This window comes from Haliotis cracherodii, unplaced genomic scaffold, assembly GCF_022045235.1.
Source record: "Haliotis cracherodii isolate W230 unplaced genomic scaffold, xgHalCrac1.p SCAF_4, whole genome shotgun sequence".
In the NCBI taxonomy this organism is placed as follows: domain Eukaryota; kingdom Metazoa; phylum Mollusca; class Gastropoda; order Lepetellida; family Haliotidae; genus Haliotis; species Haliotis cracherodii.
This window is the reverse complement of record NW_027266297.1, coordinates 10255838-10275668: the sequence shown is the minus strand read 5'-3', so window position 1 is coordinate 10275668 and position 19831 is coordinate 10255838. Positions and strand designations below refer to the sequence as shown.

The 19831-nt window shown below is 38.3% G+C and overlaps 1 protein-coding gene across 1 annotated transcript; it reads left to right on the top strand.

Annotated features, from left to right (window-relative positions):
* Nucleotides 1-4342: 4342 nt before the first annotated feature.
* On the top strand, nucleotides 4343-8735 carry LOC139480566 (uncharacterized PE-PGRS family protein PE_PGRS24-like). Its single transcript, XM_071263707.1, has 5 exons — nucleotides 4343-4772; nucleotides 5011-5096; nucleotides 7114-7256; nucleotides 7731-7947; nucleotides 8619-8735. Exons 1-5 carry the CDS (start codon nucleotides 4343-4345, stop codon nucleotides 8733-8735), a joined length of 993 nt encoding a protein of 330 aa, XP_071119808.1.
* Nucleotides 8736-19831: the final 11096 nt, after the last annotated feature.

Sequence of the window (19831 nt, the reverse complement as noted above, 5' to 3'; positions counted from 1 at the left end):
CCATTTCTAACGATATAAGCCAGATTTTCTTTTTGTTTGTTTGTTGGATGATATATATTCCAGCTAAAGTACGGCTGTCTGTAAATAAGCGAGTCTGGACCAGACAATCCAGTGATTCACATCATGAGCATCGATCTACGCAAATGGGATATGGTGACATGCATCAGCGTTATTCTCCCAAGTATGGGTTGTTGAAGACCACTTCAAACTCGAAAATTCACGGGAGACCAGGTTTTTAACCACCCAGGGGAATATCTTAGAACCAACATTTCAGCAGGTATCTATCTATCTTAGACATTCAAAGAAGATAAGAGTTGTATGCAGATATTTCCAAAAGATACATGTCAGTTATTTAAAAAAACATCATTAAGATGCAAACAGTATACATTGTATTCTAATGTATATGACATTGTATATGCCTTTTCGAAAACACCTTGTGTCAACACTGATTTTCAGTGATCCATTCATATAAGTTTCACCGTTATTTTGCCTTTTGAGCCCAATGGAACCTGCTTCGGTAGAACATCGAGACAGATTATTCCCCGGCGTTGACGTTTTACATATATAATGTTTGATACTGAATGAGACATATTTGTCTTAATGTATTCGAGAACAAGGTATTAACAAAGGTGTTTTGTGAACGTGTGCATTTGGTGTGAAAACACTTTGGACCTAAGACGCTTACGCGTTACTCAAGCAAATGGACGCAGTGTCCCTGTATGTGTTTTGCATGGGTTGTTTTCGTGGATATTAATTTCGAACGTCAATCTGATCGGTCCACCATGTACATCTACACACTAGCACATATTCTTGATGGACCATTTCGATTAAATGTTTATGTTTACATTTATATATCCTTGAACGTATATTCAAGTAATCACTGAAAAAACATTCTATGCTCTCTGTGATAGCATATTTACACGTCAAATGATATTGTTTTGAATATTGTATCTTCTGTTTGTATAACTTAGTGAAAATACCATGATATGTGTTGACACAGTGGTATCGTGTGTAAGCACGTGCGATACGCCTTTGTTGAAAGAATTCTGGTATGGAGAATAACTTTGATATGAATGAATGAATGAATAAATGAATGAATAAACAAATTCATAGAAATGAATAGGTTTTTTTATAACACAACACATTCTAATACTATCGGTATCAAAATCGTCAAGCGTGTACCTGATGGGATGCACATCCAGATAACACAGTTCCTCTACCAGAGACTGCATACTCACACAGCAGCAATATGTGCACCCGTAAGATTATTGCATCAGGAGTCTTTATACATAAAAACAAGCTTAACTTGGACGACACTGCCATATAATTGAAACGGATGGGGCAGGATGAAAAGCTAACTAAGCATGCGTGCTTCCAGGCATGACGAGCCTCTTTTGAGCCGTTTCGCTTCTGGAAATTTAGTAATGATATATTTGTTATTTTTACCACAGTGGTCTCGTTGGTTAGATAATGAGTGTTTATTTTCAAACATTAAAATCAACTATTTTGTGTGTGTGTACTCTTCTTGAAATGCCCTTTCACTTCTGTGTTAATGTTTTACCGTGTCCTCTATGCTTGTTGGAGGGACGATTGTTTTATATCAGTTGTTTTACCTTCAGTACACACTATAACGAGTCCATGTCGAACCAATTATTTTACAAATGTAAGAACCAGTGCATTCAAACACATGGCACGTAAATGATTTTTCTTCAATTCCCAACAAACCACCACCCAACCCCCTCGCAGACACACACACATCTCCTTTCTGTATAAAACCTGAACTCACCACGATAACTAAGCTTATCGCAAACATCTGGTATCATCAGTATTTGATAGTGATTCATTAATACATGCTCGTGATTCAGTCGGAATCGTACGATCGACTGCTTTTAGCAGATATTTTGGTGGCTCTGGAAAGGGTTTTGCCGCTTTTATCAAACTATGTCGGTGTAAAAAATGAAGGGACAAGATCGGCAAGAAGGATTCCCAAGGGGTAATTAATTGAAGGTGTACTACCAGACACTGCATCTACAGGAGGACACACATGCACCTGGGCTTCACATTAATAATTAGCGATGAGATCATGACCCGAGGCGTCCACTCCTATGTTCCCCGGGGCACGTGTAAGTCATTATCGCTCATCAGTATGTCTTTCACTAATTATATGAATTAATTGACGTCCCCTAAATTCACTTTACAGTAATCTGTTTAATCGTACTTGCATATTGTCTCGTCATTCAGAGTATAAGATCATACCATTTATAGACAACTGGTTGGACTATGTGACTACTTGACAAGACAGACCAGGGTAGATTTAATGCCGTTTGATTTTGGTTCAAAAAGTTTCATATAGAGCTAATTCAAACCGCTGGACACCTGAAGGCATCAATCGAGATGAGGAAGGGAGATATTTTTTGTCCGAAGGCAAACAATAAACAGCTGAAAAAACGGAAGTATACCCGCATGTTTGCTGGTGGCTAAAATGAAACAAGCAAGAAATGGTTATTCGATTGTGATGTATTTATACGGGTATCGTAGTTTTGTTTTGGACCTTACGTTTACAGTATTTCGGCGACTGTTTTCAGCCTGGTAAAGTTTTGATAACGTTTGTAATTTTGGGGTCAAATCCAGTGATCAAGTTAATACACTTTCTTCCGCCTTGCAGTTTATGTCTTTTTTCCATGCTTCAAACATGTTATTATTTTCTCTGGAAGAGGAGCTAATCACGTTTTGGGGGACAACATCAGGACATCCAACTATCCCGTGTTTGTGTTTGTAGATGAACTCTGAAGCCAAATGATTATTTTCAAGGATTTTCTGGTAAATATTGTTATTAGGAAAGTAAAATTGTCGACCCCGAATGCGAAGCAATATTTCACACTAACTTCTGTAAAGTTGCCGGGCAAAATGTTAAATTATCAAATTTTCATTAAAGTATATAACCTTTAGAAACGATACAGAGTTCATTTGCAACACAAACATAATAGAATACACGTAAAATGTTATTTTGATTATTACTTGTGCAGAAATATTGCAAACTGTAATATTAAATTTTGAATTTGTCTAAATCTTAAGTATTTGTTTTGATAGACTTTATGTAGTCAAACCGAACTATCGCATGTACATGTACCAATTCTATTTGATATATTGTTTTCGGAACGTAAAAGAAACTTTTATCGATTTTCGGTGATTTAATAACTGATATACATCTAAAAATATAGTAATGATAATATTGTCATTGACTATCGCATATCAACTGACATCATTGGGACGTCCTGTGCTTACTGTATACCTGCGTTAATCAGGATGTCGATAAAATGCTTATGAATGAGTTTGGTTTTACACCACTCCAGCCCTAGAGAGGTCGATCCTAACTAAACCCAAAAAGAAGAAAGGTGTTTGCTTTGAAAACATCACACTAATCAATGAGAATATTATCTGGGTAACTTATGATTTTGAACATCGTTTTGAATAAGGATGTATACCCTGTTAAACAAAGAACACACGTACAAGTTCATGTGTGCAATCAGCTGTTTCGTACAGTAGTCTCAACATTCCACCGCAAAATTATTATAAACAAAGAAACGGATACCATTTCACTATGTGTGTTATTGTTAGGCTGTCTTTTAGTTTCACAGTGTTCTGATCTGTTACCTAGACTTCTCTTTGGCCACATTGCCTTTTGATACTCAACATATATTTGTAATTATGTCGTGCATTTCCTTCTATGAATATGCTTTGCTGTTTTCTTCATAGGCAACCATGTATCGCAGAATATGTAAACAATTCTAGAATTCAACAAAACAAGGTTACTGAGATCAGTCAGTGTTCTGATATAAACCTTTGGATGATTTATATCCGAGATACAAATTAAACTGAACATAGTCGGTCATTCATATGGTTTAGTTGGTCATCAATGGCTGACGTTTTAGCAGGTCAGTGAGCGTAGTTGTCACCCAAGGCAGCAAAAAACACAAATCCATCACAAAATGTATTACAGATAAATGAAGGTCTGTGTGACCAGAAGGCGGTATTAGTTCCGCTTGAATGAGTTAAACAAGAACGGCACTGGGGTGACCTATCTTCGTACCAGTTGCCTATCGCTAATAAGACAAGCCCGTATGACGTAGATGATTTAAAGACTTAAAATTCCTAAAGAGCACCCTGAGGTGTGTCAGTCTTATTTCTTTGACCTGTCCTGAACGACAGTTTTATTTCACACCGTGCGAGTGGGCAATTCCCTCATTTCCATTTTTGAAAAATATATTCTTGGCAGTTATAAAAGTAACTCCTTGGCCAAAGGAAGCAGAACTTTAGTTGATCCTGTTTGACCAGTTCCACCATGGCCATGCTGGAATTTGTTCTTGTTGCTGCTCTAGCTCACCTAGCCTTTGGACAAGGTTGGGGAGCAGGACTTGTTGAACCTGGAACGAGGGGTGTTGGGCCTGGAATCGGGAGTGTTGGACCTGGATTTGGGGGTATTGGGCCTGGATTTGGGGGCGGTGGACTTGGAACCGGGGCTATTGGATCTGGAACCGGGGCCGTTGGACCTGGAATCGGGGGTGCTGGACCTGGAATCGGGAGTGTTGGACCTGGATTTGGGGTAGTTGGACTTCGTACCGGGGGTGTTGGATCTGGAACCGGGGGTGTTGGACCTGGAATCGGGGGTGTTGGACCTGGATTCGGGAATGTGGGACCTGGATTCGGCGGAACCTCTACCTTTGGGCTGGGAACATCTTTGTTTGGTCTCAACATCATCAACCCTTACTTCAGTACGTATTTTTTTCTTTTGGATTCTTAAAGAAATCATAGGATTATTATAGATGACCATAACAGAATCACCGGCTTCTGTGCTTCGTGGTCTTCTGTCCTACTTGTCATTTAGATATAAAGAACTTCAAGGGTTAATTTTTTTAAACATTTTCAGAAGAGAATGTAGTCTCTTCATATCCATACAATACACGTGTCACCCTTGCTTCATTGCTTTAGTCAATATCAATATTTTTACAGACACTACAATCACCTGTACTGGCACGGCTCCTGGATTCAGCGTCGCCGTTACCCTGAAGAGAACACCACCAATATTGGGATTGTGGGTGAGTTAGAGTATCTTCAAGCATTATCAGTAGCTAACGTTTGGAATGATTCCGGCGTTCTTGTAAATAATCGGGTAAGTGTGACAAATTATATCTCGTCGTCGTGAATTACTGCTTATTAAGCCAATCACTGTATATACAGTCGGCCAGGTCACACGTTACAATGATCAGCTTCTTACAAGTGGTCTATTTAGATAACAACTCCATTGCATAGGTTATAATGCTCTTCACCGGGCACCTTCCGCCATTTCGGTAATTTTTTAGCACAAGATCCTTCTTTAGTTACCGATTTCCAGTCGCCATTTTTAGCCACCTCGCTAAAGGAGGTTTGGGGACTTGTTCCCCATACAGTGGCTTGAAGTAAATGCTTTCGTAAGTAAATGTAATTTTCAGTTACCAAAGTTAATTAAATTACTAAATGTTTGTTGGAATGCGGTCCAAATGGATGCCACTAATGAAGTTGCCACACCCTGTTATGGAAGTTCTATTTTCCAGTAATATTTCGATGTTGCTATACAGTTTTCGATGTTTATGAAATGGTTTCATATACAATACACGTACAAATGCAAGCGAAATCATATTTTCTGCTTATTGTGAGCATTATCACCGTATGTTTTCAAATAGTAACGTTGTCGTGTTCACCTATATTGGTAGCATCAAACAAAATTTGCAGATGACGGTTGTCGTTAGAAGCGACTAAATGGAATCGTTGGTCAGACTTGGTGACTTAATTGATTGTCTGTCATTTTATCCCATTGACGACTTTGTCTGGTCCAAACTCAATTATTTACATGGAATATTGCTCACTGTGGCGTTTAACAACAATTCTACCAGGAATCCGGCTCTGATTAGTCAGGCAGAGGTTTCAAATGACAATAACCACCTCTGATGGAAACAGCTGATTTAATATCCGCATCACCGCAGAAGTTCCCGTTTAAAGAAATGAATCCCTTTCTCAGGCATTGTTGGTGGGCATTTTGATATGTTCAATTACAGGTTACAAAATGTAAAGTTACTAAAATATTCCAAGTATAAGCCGCAAAATCGAATCAGAGATTGTTTTAACGTTGAATGCATGAAAGATTTGCTGAACGTGACGTCATATCTTGTGTGTCAAAATGAGCGTTGTGACATCGTAATAATGAGGTGCGGTGTAGAGCAAAGCCATGCAAGTCTTATTTAATCTACTTTAGTGTGTCCATTTCATGTAGTAGCTGTGTTTCACACGTTCTATTCCTGCCACATATACTAGTAAATGATGTTGATGTGAAAACAATGTTCGCACATACAATCGCCATTCTTTGTTTCCTTAATTCAGATAGACATATCATTCATAACAGTGGACTAAACCCATCCCGCTTTACTCAACATCTTCGTTAATATCAAAGACTTCGCGTTTAATTTTCACCTATTTCCAAATTCTTCACGGTAAGGTTCACAACTCTACACTGAAAGCACCGTACGTTTATGAAATCATATAAATCTCTAGTTCGAAATATAAAAAAATCGAGTGACGTTATGGTTCATGTATAATTTATCTATAGCATAGCATCATGGCCTATAGTTATTTGTTTAAAATGCAGGTTCAGTATAAGCTCAGAATAAACTTTAACAAACAATAGCGTAACGTAATCATAATGGTTTAACTCTTGAACATACACACAAAATTTCAATGGGGAACTGTAGATGGTTATGGCCCCTGTGGACTTCTGTCTATATGTGTGGGACCTGTTAAGATTCCGGGATAGAATAGGTCTTCAGCAACCCATACTTGCCGTAAAAGGCGACTATGCTTGTCGTAAAAGGCGACTAACGGGATCGGGTGGCCAGGATCGCTGACTTGGTTGATACATGTCATCGATCCCAATTGCGTGGATCAATGCTCATGGTATTAATCACTGGATTTTCTGGTCCAGACTCGATTATTTTACAGACCGCCGTCATATAGCTGGAATTCTGCTGAGTGCGGCGTTTAACAACAAACCAACCTACTATATGTGTGGGTTTTGTATTGCAGTGGGGCCAAAGGCAAGGTGGTCTCAGTGGAAACATTATCTTCAGAACTACGACTGCCACTGGAAACTTCCAACTCGTTGTCACCGAGAGAGCCCGCATTGAGGGAGGATGTACCGCTGACGGCCTGGGGAATGTGATCAGCAGGTATTCCTTTTTACATAAAAAATCATGTCTTTTTTATATTATTATGTTAAACATTTATATACCACACATATCCATACATCTCTGCTCAGATGCGGTTTATAGTTCCTGACCAGTGGATCCATATGCTTTCAATTTATCATTCTCAACTCCCTGGGAAGTATATAACCCAATCTGCCTGCGCTGGAGCGTTTTCAAATCCACCTCACATATCGGGTATCCATTTCCTGTTGAACAGAGGCACATTTGAACTAAGTCACTTGCCCAGCGTGACACCAGACGTTCTGACAGTTTCGGGTGTGTGTCGGGTGTAAGATCGTATTCGTGTTTCCACCATATTGTCAAATGCTTCAGTGAGCAACGAAGAAAGACTTATTTCATAGCCCACTAATCTACTTGGGCATTTAAGATCAAAATAAATACGTGAAGTTTCACTGTTCTACGTTCATGAAAAATACACAAATGTTTTACCTGCAGTAACGTTTGGAGCCAAGGATTCGGTCAACTATTTGGGCAACAGTGGGGTCAAGGTTTTAGAGGACCATGGGGTCAGATATTCGGCGCCGGCACAATCACCCAGCCAGGAGTCGTTGCTGATGTTACCCTGGCTGCCAACAGAGATCAGACCCTTGATGTGGCCTCACTCAATCTGCCGTTCAGAGACCTCGAGAGATATGCTGGACGCGGACTTGCTGTGAGTGACTTTCACAAAACTTTTCAACAATTTACACTTGAAAGTTTTAAAGACAATGTGTAAAGTCAAATATTTTATTTTATATAATGAAAGGCCATGATCGGAACAGATGATGTAAAACTTTGTCCCAATCAATGTAATGTCGACATTACAAGCCTTGCAATTGTGTATGCAGGACATGCGTGTAATGCAAGATTACCTATTTGTTCATGCTTTAAACACGATATAGAAACTCATTTCGGAACATCGATGATATTCATATCCAAATTATATACAGTCGTTTGTCGTCTATGTATTTCCAAACACGGAACATGGGTGGCCCAATTGTCGAAGGTGCCTCAGATACGTCTCTTAGGCCAGCAAGAATCCATGGGTACGAATACCAGATAATCCCTTAGTTTGACTTACATTACTTCCTAGTGCTAATATACGATGATCGTGGGTTCAAATCCTATTCGTCCTTGGTTTGTCAGCTCTTCAGTTTCACCAAAGATGTACACGTAAAAGATCTGCACCACTTTAGAATTAATGGCCTCCCACATTAACCTGACGCTTCTTGATATAACTGAAATACACGCGGAGTAAACCCACTCTCTTTTAAGATAATGACCATGAAAAGAAAACTGTTGAAACAAATGATTACTCACTGTGACAGTAATGGATTGTTTCAGCTCTGTCCTAGTCTAACAACAGGTGCTAATGGCCGCCAAGTATGCATGGATCCCGTCTTCGCTTGCTGCAAACTGGGATACGACAACAAGGACGGCGTTGTACCTACCCCACCCTGAGGAAACAATGGCAACAATTCTCGGAACTTAATTAATGGTTAAATGACTTACGATGTACATATACATGTTCTATATGAATTGTATTATGAAAAGTCTGTTGTAGTTTATCTATGTGATAGAGATAAACGTAATTTGATTTTTGTTTCTATTGTTTTGTTACACAGCTACATATACAATTCAAAGATTGATTGTGATTCCGTTGCAACAGTAAATATAAAGTGACTAAACCCTTTCTATAATCTTAAGAAATATCTGTCAAAAGGAGAATCACATGACACGCACAGAGGTCATATGAGTGGGTAAGTGAGTGAGTATGGTTTTACGCCGCCCAGAAATGGCGGGAATCGAACCCAGATCTTCGGCGTGACGAGCGAACGCTTAAACAACAAGGCTAACCGACCGCCCCAGAGGTCATAAGAAAAAAATAACTGAAATAATACAATATCTAGAGAAACTTGCCTTGGTGACTGATCAAAAAGGAACATGATAATACGTTATGTACATTTTGAATTAATACAATACATCGGTTCTTATGCTAAAAAAGATCAATAACGCGTTTCTTCTTTCATCTTGTCAAAAGTGATAATCTCAACCTATGTCTCAGTCATACCAGTTCGGATGAAATTTGTGCCTGGTGGATGTGAAGCAACCCCTGAATGACACATTACATTGTACCTCCTGTTTTTTTCTTCTTTTCGTTACTAATATGTTAGAGATATCACATTCAAGATGTACCCGACCAACCTAATAAAACATTATTTTGTGTGACATCCTCTCGAATTTATTCTGTATATACATATTTATGTGCATCTTTACGTAAATATGTATGTGCACCTGTATCTACATATGTATGTGTATTTAGATATATATATGTGTGTGCATCTATATGTACATATGTATGTGCATTGTATGTACATATGTAGGTGAATCTGTATGTTCATATGCATGTGCATCTGTATGTACATATGCATGTGCATCTGTATATACATTTATATGTGCATCTGTATATACATTTATATGTGCATCTGTATATAATTTATATGCACATGTGTATGTACATATGTATGTGTATTTGTATGTTTATATGCATGTGCATCTGTATATACATTTATATGTGCATCTGTATATACATTTATATGTGCATCTGTATATACATTTATATGTGCATCTGTATATACATTTATATGTGCATCTGTATATACATTTATATGCGCATATGTATGTACAAATGTATGTGTATTTGTATGTATATATGCATGTGCATCTGTATATACATTTATATGCCCATATGTATGTACATATGTATGTGTATTTGTATGTATATATGTATGTGCATATGTATGGTCATATGAAGGTGTATCTGTGCCTTAATTCTGATCCCTCTTATTCATATATGGATTTCTTTGTAAAGCTGAATTTGTGGACAAAACTATAACAATAGCTGATGGTCAGATCATACTTACGAGACATAATCTCGTTCTTGGAGTCGGACACACGTATTCCTGACTATGCACATGTCACTTTTAAACGTTTCATCTATTTCAAAATACAACTTCAGTTATGCCATTTCTTATTTTTTATAACAGCAGATTAATCTTTTTAAAAATAAAATTGACTGTGAATACTTTGATTTAAAAATCGTGATGTTGACAGCAACTGAAAGAGGTACTAATCTTGCACCAATTTCCCGCCCAGGTCCATTTTGTTAGTTATATGTTCATGCGGCGTAATCATTAAATGTTTGGCTTATATACATACATATAAGCGTCAACGAATCAACACAGTTGGATTTGCATGGGACAACCAAATGACATGAGACTTATCACTCAATCAGTGACATATGTTATGATATTATACCAAAGCAAGTTACAGTGCTGCATCCATATGTATCTTCATCAGTGTATCATATACGTTTCCAACGCCGTGCGCACATTTTGGTTAAACAATAGACATAAATGATATCTTTCTAATTCATTTTAAAACTCAACTTTTATATTCACGTTTGTTTTATGTCCTGTTTATGCATATACATTGCACGTCAAGTTGACATTATACTAACTAGTTTAGGTTTATTACCTTCACTGATTATACAACGACTACAGTGAATCTACTATCGTCTGACCTCCTTTCAAAAAATGCACCCACATCAATAAGATTTATTAATCAGCAGGGAATGTCTGTGCAGGTCAGCGAGTATCGTTGTCACCCAAGGCAATTGAAAGTTCTGTGTGACCAGCTTAGGGTATTGGTGCAGCTTGAATGAGTTAAAAGGAACGAAACGGGGATGGTCTGTTTTAATGCCTGGTTGCCTATGGTTGCCTGTGCATGCACGTCGCTGCATAAATGCAATAATCTTGGACGCGACGTTAAACCCAATTTCACCTCACCTCAATACCACATGTCCATCCTGTCAACGAGTGGTCTAACTTTGTGATTAGATGTTCATCTGCCTTACCGATACTATCCGCATTACAGGCTAATACATCTGATGAAATAACCTCGAAATTCTTAAAATTGAAACGGCGCAATACAATAATCAACCACTGATGATACATCTGTGAAGTCATTCAGCACAGCGTTTCTCCCATTGCGAATACAAGAGTCAATCAAAAAGTCTACGAAACGACATCAGTATGCATTGCATGTGAAATCCACCTCATTTCTGTCTTGGATATTGTCTATTCCTTCAGTGACATCAGAATGATTGCCGCATCTACTACTAAAGCCTCCACAAATATAACGGTTGCTAATTGCTTGATACTCAAGTATTTGCGATAGTACAAGTATAGTATAAACAAAGACAGCAACACATATATTTTTAATTGTATGTTCAGGGGGTAAGTAATATGTAATATTTAGTATCACAATAATGCTTATCGCACAACTGCAGCTGCACAATCCTCTCATCGTTGTTGTCTTTAACAGTTATATTATACAAAGACTATTAAATAAGAAAACTAATTCCTCACGATGTGCTTCGCACGCACATGTACGTGCAGAGCAGTACGGTTGTGACCGTACCACACGTAGTTATCTAAACTCAGTTTGTTGTCTGAGCAAGCAATGGCGTGTCTGCCACGCCCCCAACGTCAAGGTCACTAGATTGTATTGTTTCACTGCGTATTGCATGATTGTCATCGTCACAGTGACAAGACCATCCCGCCACATTACATTTGACCACTTTACACAGCTGTGTACTGAGAATGGCTTCCGAGGTTATGCGCTGCCATATGAAAACACACACGCACGCACGCACGCACGCACGCACGCACGCCCATTATTTATTCTCACATGTACTTCTAATAGCAATAGCGAGACATGTTGCATTTCACTCATCACTCTGTGTGTGTCTCTGTGTCAATAGTTCTATACACATATCATGTTATTTTGTCTGTTTACGTACTCGGAATTTTCAGGTTTATTTTTGATGAGCAAAGATACTAAACATCTACCGTTCTGATAACTGATCGACAAGTTTGAAGTTGACTTTCTGATTGGTCAATCATTCGTTTGAGTGGCTGCATGCGATACTCCATTAGTGTGTACGTAATGAATACAAAAAAACTAAATAACTTTGATGTCAAAATACTCTTCTTTGTATGCGAAGTACTTTTTCTACTTTCAGAGTTCTTCAGCGAATAACTATTACAATGTGACGTCATCATATTAATAGGACGTCATTCAATAATACCAGCTAGTACCAGCTTTTATGATAAGTTTTGTGATTTATAGTTGTTGAGCATTTATTCGCTAGTGTCACATTTAACGTTTATGACGTTATTTATTTGTATGTGTGTTTATTAATAAGTCCTTGAGCTGCTGTAACCTAAATTTCCTTTGGGATCATAAAGTGCTATGTTATCCTATCTTATCTTCGTTTAAGCGCCGCAATTCGCTGTGTAGAGTTGCGTCCCTTGGGCAAGCCAGAAACCTATGATTATGGGTGCGAATCCCGGTTGGTGGTAAACGTCTAAGACCTGCATCACTTCGGGCTTTCCTTTCACATTAAGCTGACACGCCGTGATATAACTGTAATACTGTTAAAAGCGATGTTTAACCCAACTCTGACACTCACTCATTATCTTATTTTAGTGATTGCAACGTGACGTCATGACCAGGAATGGCGCCTTCTGCAGCAAATTACGCTATGTACATGGGTCAATAATATAATGAGCTCCTATTATAATACATGTACGTTCATTAGATACAGCGCCGTATAGTTGTTTACAAGGGTTTAGTACTTGTTGAAATATGTTTATGAATGGTGTCTCTCTTGGCAAATTGATTTTTCATCTATATTATAGTTTGTAAAATGGAAATATCTGAAAGTTTCCATTCCCACATTAAAAAAAATGTGTCCATTCACGTTTTCAACAATTCTTGTCTTCAGTGACTTTGTTTTGTGACGGCAATTCAATGGACAACGGACAAAAGCTACATGTATGCTCGTTTCAAAAGACATCGTCAACGTAATTTTAATTTTTCAAGCTGCCGATTTAGCTCATAAACGTACTTGGGATGCAAGCGTGACATTTCGAAAGCGATGTCTGCATGTTTTCCTGAATCTTGTCAATCACATTAGTTTCAAAAGGGACAGAAAATTCAATTATATGAATAATTTCATTGGATATATCAGAAAGGACAAGATCAGATTTGTTGACCTGAATAAGTCTGGGACTGTATAAAGAAGTTTGTATTTATCATTTTCCATGACGCCATCTACATATTCTGGGTCGTACCATGGGTGTACCTCTGTGTCCAAACCACAACCATGGCGAAGATGGTAATAAAGTGAACGAGTGATTCCATCATGTCGCTTAAGATACTGTGTGTGTTCCAAAGCTGGGCACCCACTGACAATGTGTGTATCCTGCAGAATAGGAATTGTCTTAATTGAGTTCACATCCATTGTGAATACAAATAGAGTAGGGGGTAAAATGAGGCGACCAATAGAACAATGATCTCCCCCAGTCGTCATCTCCTTTTACGCCAAAATATATAAATGAACAATGTCTAATGAGAGATGTTATTTTCGATGTATTATTCGTCCATTTAATCTTTTTTCACAACAAATACAGGGAAACTACCGAGAAACATGCTAGGGTCTTGACACTATTAATACAACTGTCAGTGGATAATGCAATAAAAGCTATTTGTGCCTTGATTGTATGTCGTCATACCTTGTATGTATGTACATGTACATGTAAGGTTTGGAAATTTGGGGAGAAGCATCTCTTCTCACCGAAACATATATACTCTACCCTATGAATTAATGAATAAATTAATAAATAATGAATAAATAAAATGACTAGTACAAGGAATCTTTTTTGTCTTTTTCCTAAATTGGTTCTCCAACTCCATATGCAACTTCACCAAGATAATAGGTAGTAATTAGCAGTCACTGAACCATGAAGTATGTGTATTGAAACAGTAGTTATAATGGGAAGACACCCTTAATTGATCCCCATTCCGTCTGTGTGACAAATGGTTTGTAAAACTAAAAGGAGGGAACCATTGATTGATATGAATTTTAACTTAAAAATCATTGTTTTATATAGTTTAATGTAATTTGTTTAGTTTAAACGTTGTATTGAGGCTCGGCTTTATTTCCAAACGTTGTATTTAGGCTCGGCTTTATTTCTTAACATATAGATATGATTCTATTTAAATGTGTTAATTGAGATTCTCTGAGCCAATCCTGGCTGATCCATTGTCATGGTTTACTCCTGTCAGTTAGAAGTCCCATCATTCGGACAATGGAGTAGGGATAATTAATGTCAACATCCATATATAAATGGAATCATCCGATGTTAATGATATTCATTTTCAACACAATGTTTCAACACAATGTTTCAACACAATGTTTACATGGAAGTAAAAAATGATATTCATTTTCAACTCAATGATTTTCACGAAATACACAAATCCATTGTTCTGTTGACTCCTTACAATAACGCCCCGTTTCAATTATGGCTTTGTGTATCCGAGATAAAGATAAATACATTCTAAGCTTGTTAATTGTCATGCAACTTAAATATCATTCACGTCCAAATGAAAGTTTGAACAGTGAATATAAGCTTTTTTAAGAACTTTCAAATATAAAAGAACGCCATTCTCGTTAATATTAACAGTAAGCTTTACAGCTTTTTAGTACAATGCATTAACTGTTCAAACTGTTGATACAGATGACTGCAGATTGACATTCGTATGGAGAATACACAATACTAAACTGACGTCCAAAATAAACTTTACCAACTGAAAATATAAATTTCAGACAAAGTATACAATTTTTTGCGATGAAGTCTATCTAAAACACATAACCTAAATACAACAATAGTGTATGCAGAAAATGTTAATCGTCTGTTACATGTTCGCGAGATAACACGCGAAAAAGTGAAAAACACGTGCACCAGGGACAACTGCAAATGCACGTGCGGGTAAGGGTAGAAAAGGATTGCATCGGCAAGTCAGACATCCACAGTTATAAAAAAAACACAAAAGAAATGCCACGACTCACAGTCGAACAACGTGAACGAGCCTTGGGTATGGTACAGATGGGAGCCACCCGAGCCCATATTGCACGAACCTTCGGTTGCTCCCGTGTTGCCGTTACCAACTTGATGCAACGTTACAGACAGACAGGGCGGACCGCTGACAGGCCAAGAACAGGCAGATCCAGGGTGACCACGCCCCATGATGACTGGTACTTGCGTACCTTGCACCTCCGAAATCGCTTCCTGACAGTTACGTCATCGGCGACAAATGCCTTAGGCCAGGAGACTCAGGGCTCATGGAATCAGGGCTTTTAGACCATACAGAGGACAGCTATTGACAACGCAACATCGTCGTCTGCGATTGAGATGGGCCCGGACTGTACGACGTTGGCAACGACGTGACTGGCAGAGGGTTGTCTTCACTGACGAAAGTCGATTCTGTATGTTTAGGGCTGATGGAAGACAACTTGTTTACCGCCGAAGGGGTGAACGAACGGCGGCGTGTTGCGTGCAGGAGGTCGTACCATATGGTGGAGGGAGTGTCATGGTGTGGGGAGGGATCTGTGGGCAGGAGAGGACACCAAACTAACTATGTATTCTCTATTGATGAATTCTCTATTGATGAACATGAGAGAGAGAGAGAGAGAGAGAGAGAGAGAGAGAGAGAGAGAGAGAGAGAGAGAGAGAGAGAGAGAGAGAGACTTAGGAACATCCTGAAGAACGAACAGGGCATGGCAATGGTTTCAGCACGCCGGGTTCCAAGGTGTGTGACTCATCATCAGAAACGCTCTAGGGTCATTATTTCTCGTTGGGGATTTACGTCGTTTTTATTCACTGATTTGACAGCAGTGGAGCAGTGGAAACATATCTAACAGCTTCTCCGAAGAAAAGGCAACATCTCTTCCATCAGTTGGCTAGTTGTCGGCACATGTTTTGGGATTCCAAAGGAATGGTATCGGGGGACTACCTCCCGAAAGGTTAGACTGGTAATTGCAAATAGTATGCCAATTTGCAGGGAACCATCGTGAGGATATCAAGGCTAAACATCATGATAAACCAGGTGTGATGTTCCACCAGGAACATGTATCAGTCTGTTGTCGCCATGACTGCAATGCATGACTGTGGCTTTGTACATCATACGTATTCACCAGATTTGGCACCGTCAGTTTTAGTCGCCTATAACTAGATATAGAGGCTAAAGCTTATGGGGACTCATTTTAACCCGAAACTCCCACTGTGGTGCCTATTAGAAACGCCTGTGAAGTAGTTGTTTCCTTTGTTGCAAAACTGTCGTGGTCTAACACAAGAGCAGAGAGAGCTTCGGCCAAGAGTTTGGATTTCGGATGGGTTACTAGTTTGTACTACAAAAGAACCGATATTTTGCATTGAATTCACACACAACCAACGTCATTCCTTTATTCATTTCTTGATAGAAATACAGTCTTGCCAGTACACATGATATTTTAGCTATTGTTAAGTTTTAGATAGTTACCATTTTGCAAAGGTGCATGTCCTATGAGTTGAATAACTCATCACTTGTATCATGATTAGCAATCAATTTGAACGTATGTGTCTGTGCATCACATACTAAAATAAGAAAACTTTAAATTTTCTGTATCAAATACCATTTCTTCAAAATTTATTTTTTTGTAGACCATGAATATGTACATAATATATAGATACGAGAAATGCTGTATTTCTCTTCTCAGGGTATGGGAAGTAGAACGGCCTCCTTGTTGTCGAATCCCAATTTGCAGCAAGCGGAGACTGGATCCACACACACTTGGCGACCATCAGTGCCTGTTGTCAGACCGGTACAAAGCTGAAAAACATGACGTGATTAACTAAGTAATTGACGTCTTCAGACAATAAGGTTTAGAAAGCCACTATTTAATAATATATTTCACAACATATAAGAAGTGTTCATTACAGATGTAAAGTATCATATATATTCAGAAAATTAAGACAAATAACGACACAAGTTTTCCTCCTTTTATATTCATAGATCCATATACATGTACTATTATTATGAAATGTAAGTGTCAAAATTGTTAAGTTATTATTATCAAAGTTCAGAATCATATTTCCTTTGTTTGTTATCAAAGTATTAAAATATAAATCATATTTCGTTTTTGGCAAGTATTAATTCATATTTCATTTCTTCTCCATTCAAATTTATGTTTACTCATAATATGCCAAGGGGCAAAACTTCTTAGTATCGTGTATTGTCTTCCATGTGGCCCTAAAAGCATGCAGCATGCATGAGAGAATGAAAGAAATGAGAAAAGGTTTTAAGGATAAAAGAGTCTAAAAACAATGTCAATCTGAAAATAATTAGATTCTAGTTAAGAAAAGAAAGACATTTATCTAACAGGAAAAGAAAAGAATGTAAAGAAAAGAAAGAATGCAAAACAGGAAAGAATAAAGAAATCATCATTTGAGAAAGAAAGACTTCAAGTTATTACATGTAATCTTCAGCATTTAAAGTCAGCATAAAACCTTTTACGAAGTATTCTATGAAATGGTATGTATGTGACAATTTGGAACGGTACTAAATGTAAATATATAAATATTAGCACGTATTGTAACTATCAATAATGTTTTACCTTTACAGTTGCTCTGACAAATATTAAATAAGTATTTTGCTCAAGAAAATACTGGAAAAAGAGAAAAGGCAGCTCCCTCAAATCAGTAGAATGTATAGTGAAATCCACTTACACCTATTCCACGTCCTGCATAACTTTCAAGGTCATCGAAATGCAGATTGAGTGAGGCCACGTCAAAGGTAACTTCTCTGTTGGCAGCCAGCGTTACATCAGCAAAGACTCCTGGCCGGGTATTTGAGCCGCCAAAAAAGTTGGAAAAAAGACGGAATCTTAGGCAAAAAAAGAAAGAAGATTTTATACGGGCAGGATGAGCATGTAATACATATAAATGGTAGATACATAATGTTACAAGAAGTTCGAAACAAATTGTCAAACTGACCGTCAAAGTAGCCATATTTGGGGCCATTGTGTTCAAAATGTAATGGAATTTGGTACATATTCAGCAAGAAGTGGGACTCGACAAGTGCGTTCTATGTTTCACAATTATATTATTCTGTACCTTGATTTGCCTTGCCTTGTCAGTTTGATCATGTTCTTAAAGTCTTTCATTATACATATTTGGCTCTATAAACGTATCCTCCGAAGCGATTCGCTGTGCAGAGTTGCGTCCCTTGGGCACACTAGAAACCTGTGATTGTGGGTTCGAATCCCGGTTCAACCCGATTATGTTTCTAGGTTTGTCAGCACCATACCTGTGTTCGTGGGTTTCACCGAAGTGGTGAACGTCTGATACCTGCATCACTTCGAGCTTTCCCCCCATTTTTAAGCTGACACGCCGTGATATAAATGGAATACTGTTAAAAGCGGCGTTAAACCCAACTCACTCACTATCCTCCGAAGAATTTGCCAGACTGTGGATGCTGAACTTGTCATGTGTTTCTTCTTCTCATGACATATTTTGTTTGAGTGTCAGATCTTGGCATTCAGTACATACGCAGAAAATGATATCAATCCTGACAGCATGTTTGTTAAGAATCGACCTTTTTGGCATTTGTAACTTTTGTGCGAGTACACTGTTTTAAATGTTAAGAGCTATGTAATGACAGTTCTTTGTTTATGCTTTCTTATAAATGATGTTGGTTTTCAGAAACCGTTGTTGTTCTGATTACAATGGATCCGCTGAGAGTTACTTGCCTTTGACCCCACTAAAATACAGACACAACCTGTAAACATCCTACACATTCAAAACGTATCTTACACATTAATACACCACGTGGGGTTCCGGTTAGAATTCACCTGTAACGTATGCCGTTCGACGAAATGGATCGGATGGTCAGACTCAGTGCATTGGTTGAATGTGTGTCATCTTAACCCTATAACACGGGTCGTTGCTCATAATATCAATCGCTGGGTTATTTACAGGCTGTCTTCCTGTAGAATGGAATATTGCTAAGAGAGGCGTTAACAACACACACACACACACACACACACACACACACACACACACACACACACACACACGCACGCACGCACACCATGAGGCCGCACCAGGCATCCAATGCGTCACGAATAATATGCTGACTACAACGAGTATCAGGTTGTTACAATGTCTACCTATAGCCGTTTGATATAGCAAGAATATTGCTGCCAGCGGTGCGTTAACGCCATTTACTTACTAACTAACATCGCATTACCTTCTTGAAGAATAAACTGTTTGCTACTGAGCAATGTTTTGGATTTGAATTCACTCGTCAACGGTAGAAATGATGATTGTGATCTCATCAGGGTAACAGTTCCGCTGAATCCAGGGGCAGTGCGAGCACAGGTGATTGTAGTGTCTGTAAGATATTGCTCATTAACGATTCTCTTATATTCGCTTATTAATTCCTGATGCATCAACTATTTAAAATCTGGTTAATGTTGGTGGGTTGGGTGTATACATGTCTATAATTAGGACATATGACAAGGCAATTCTCTGCTTAAACAGTTACATTTGGTACTTGCGGATTCTTAATGACGGGTACAACAGAAAATCATCGCCCACTAAAACCGGTCC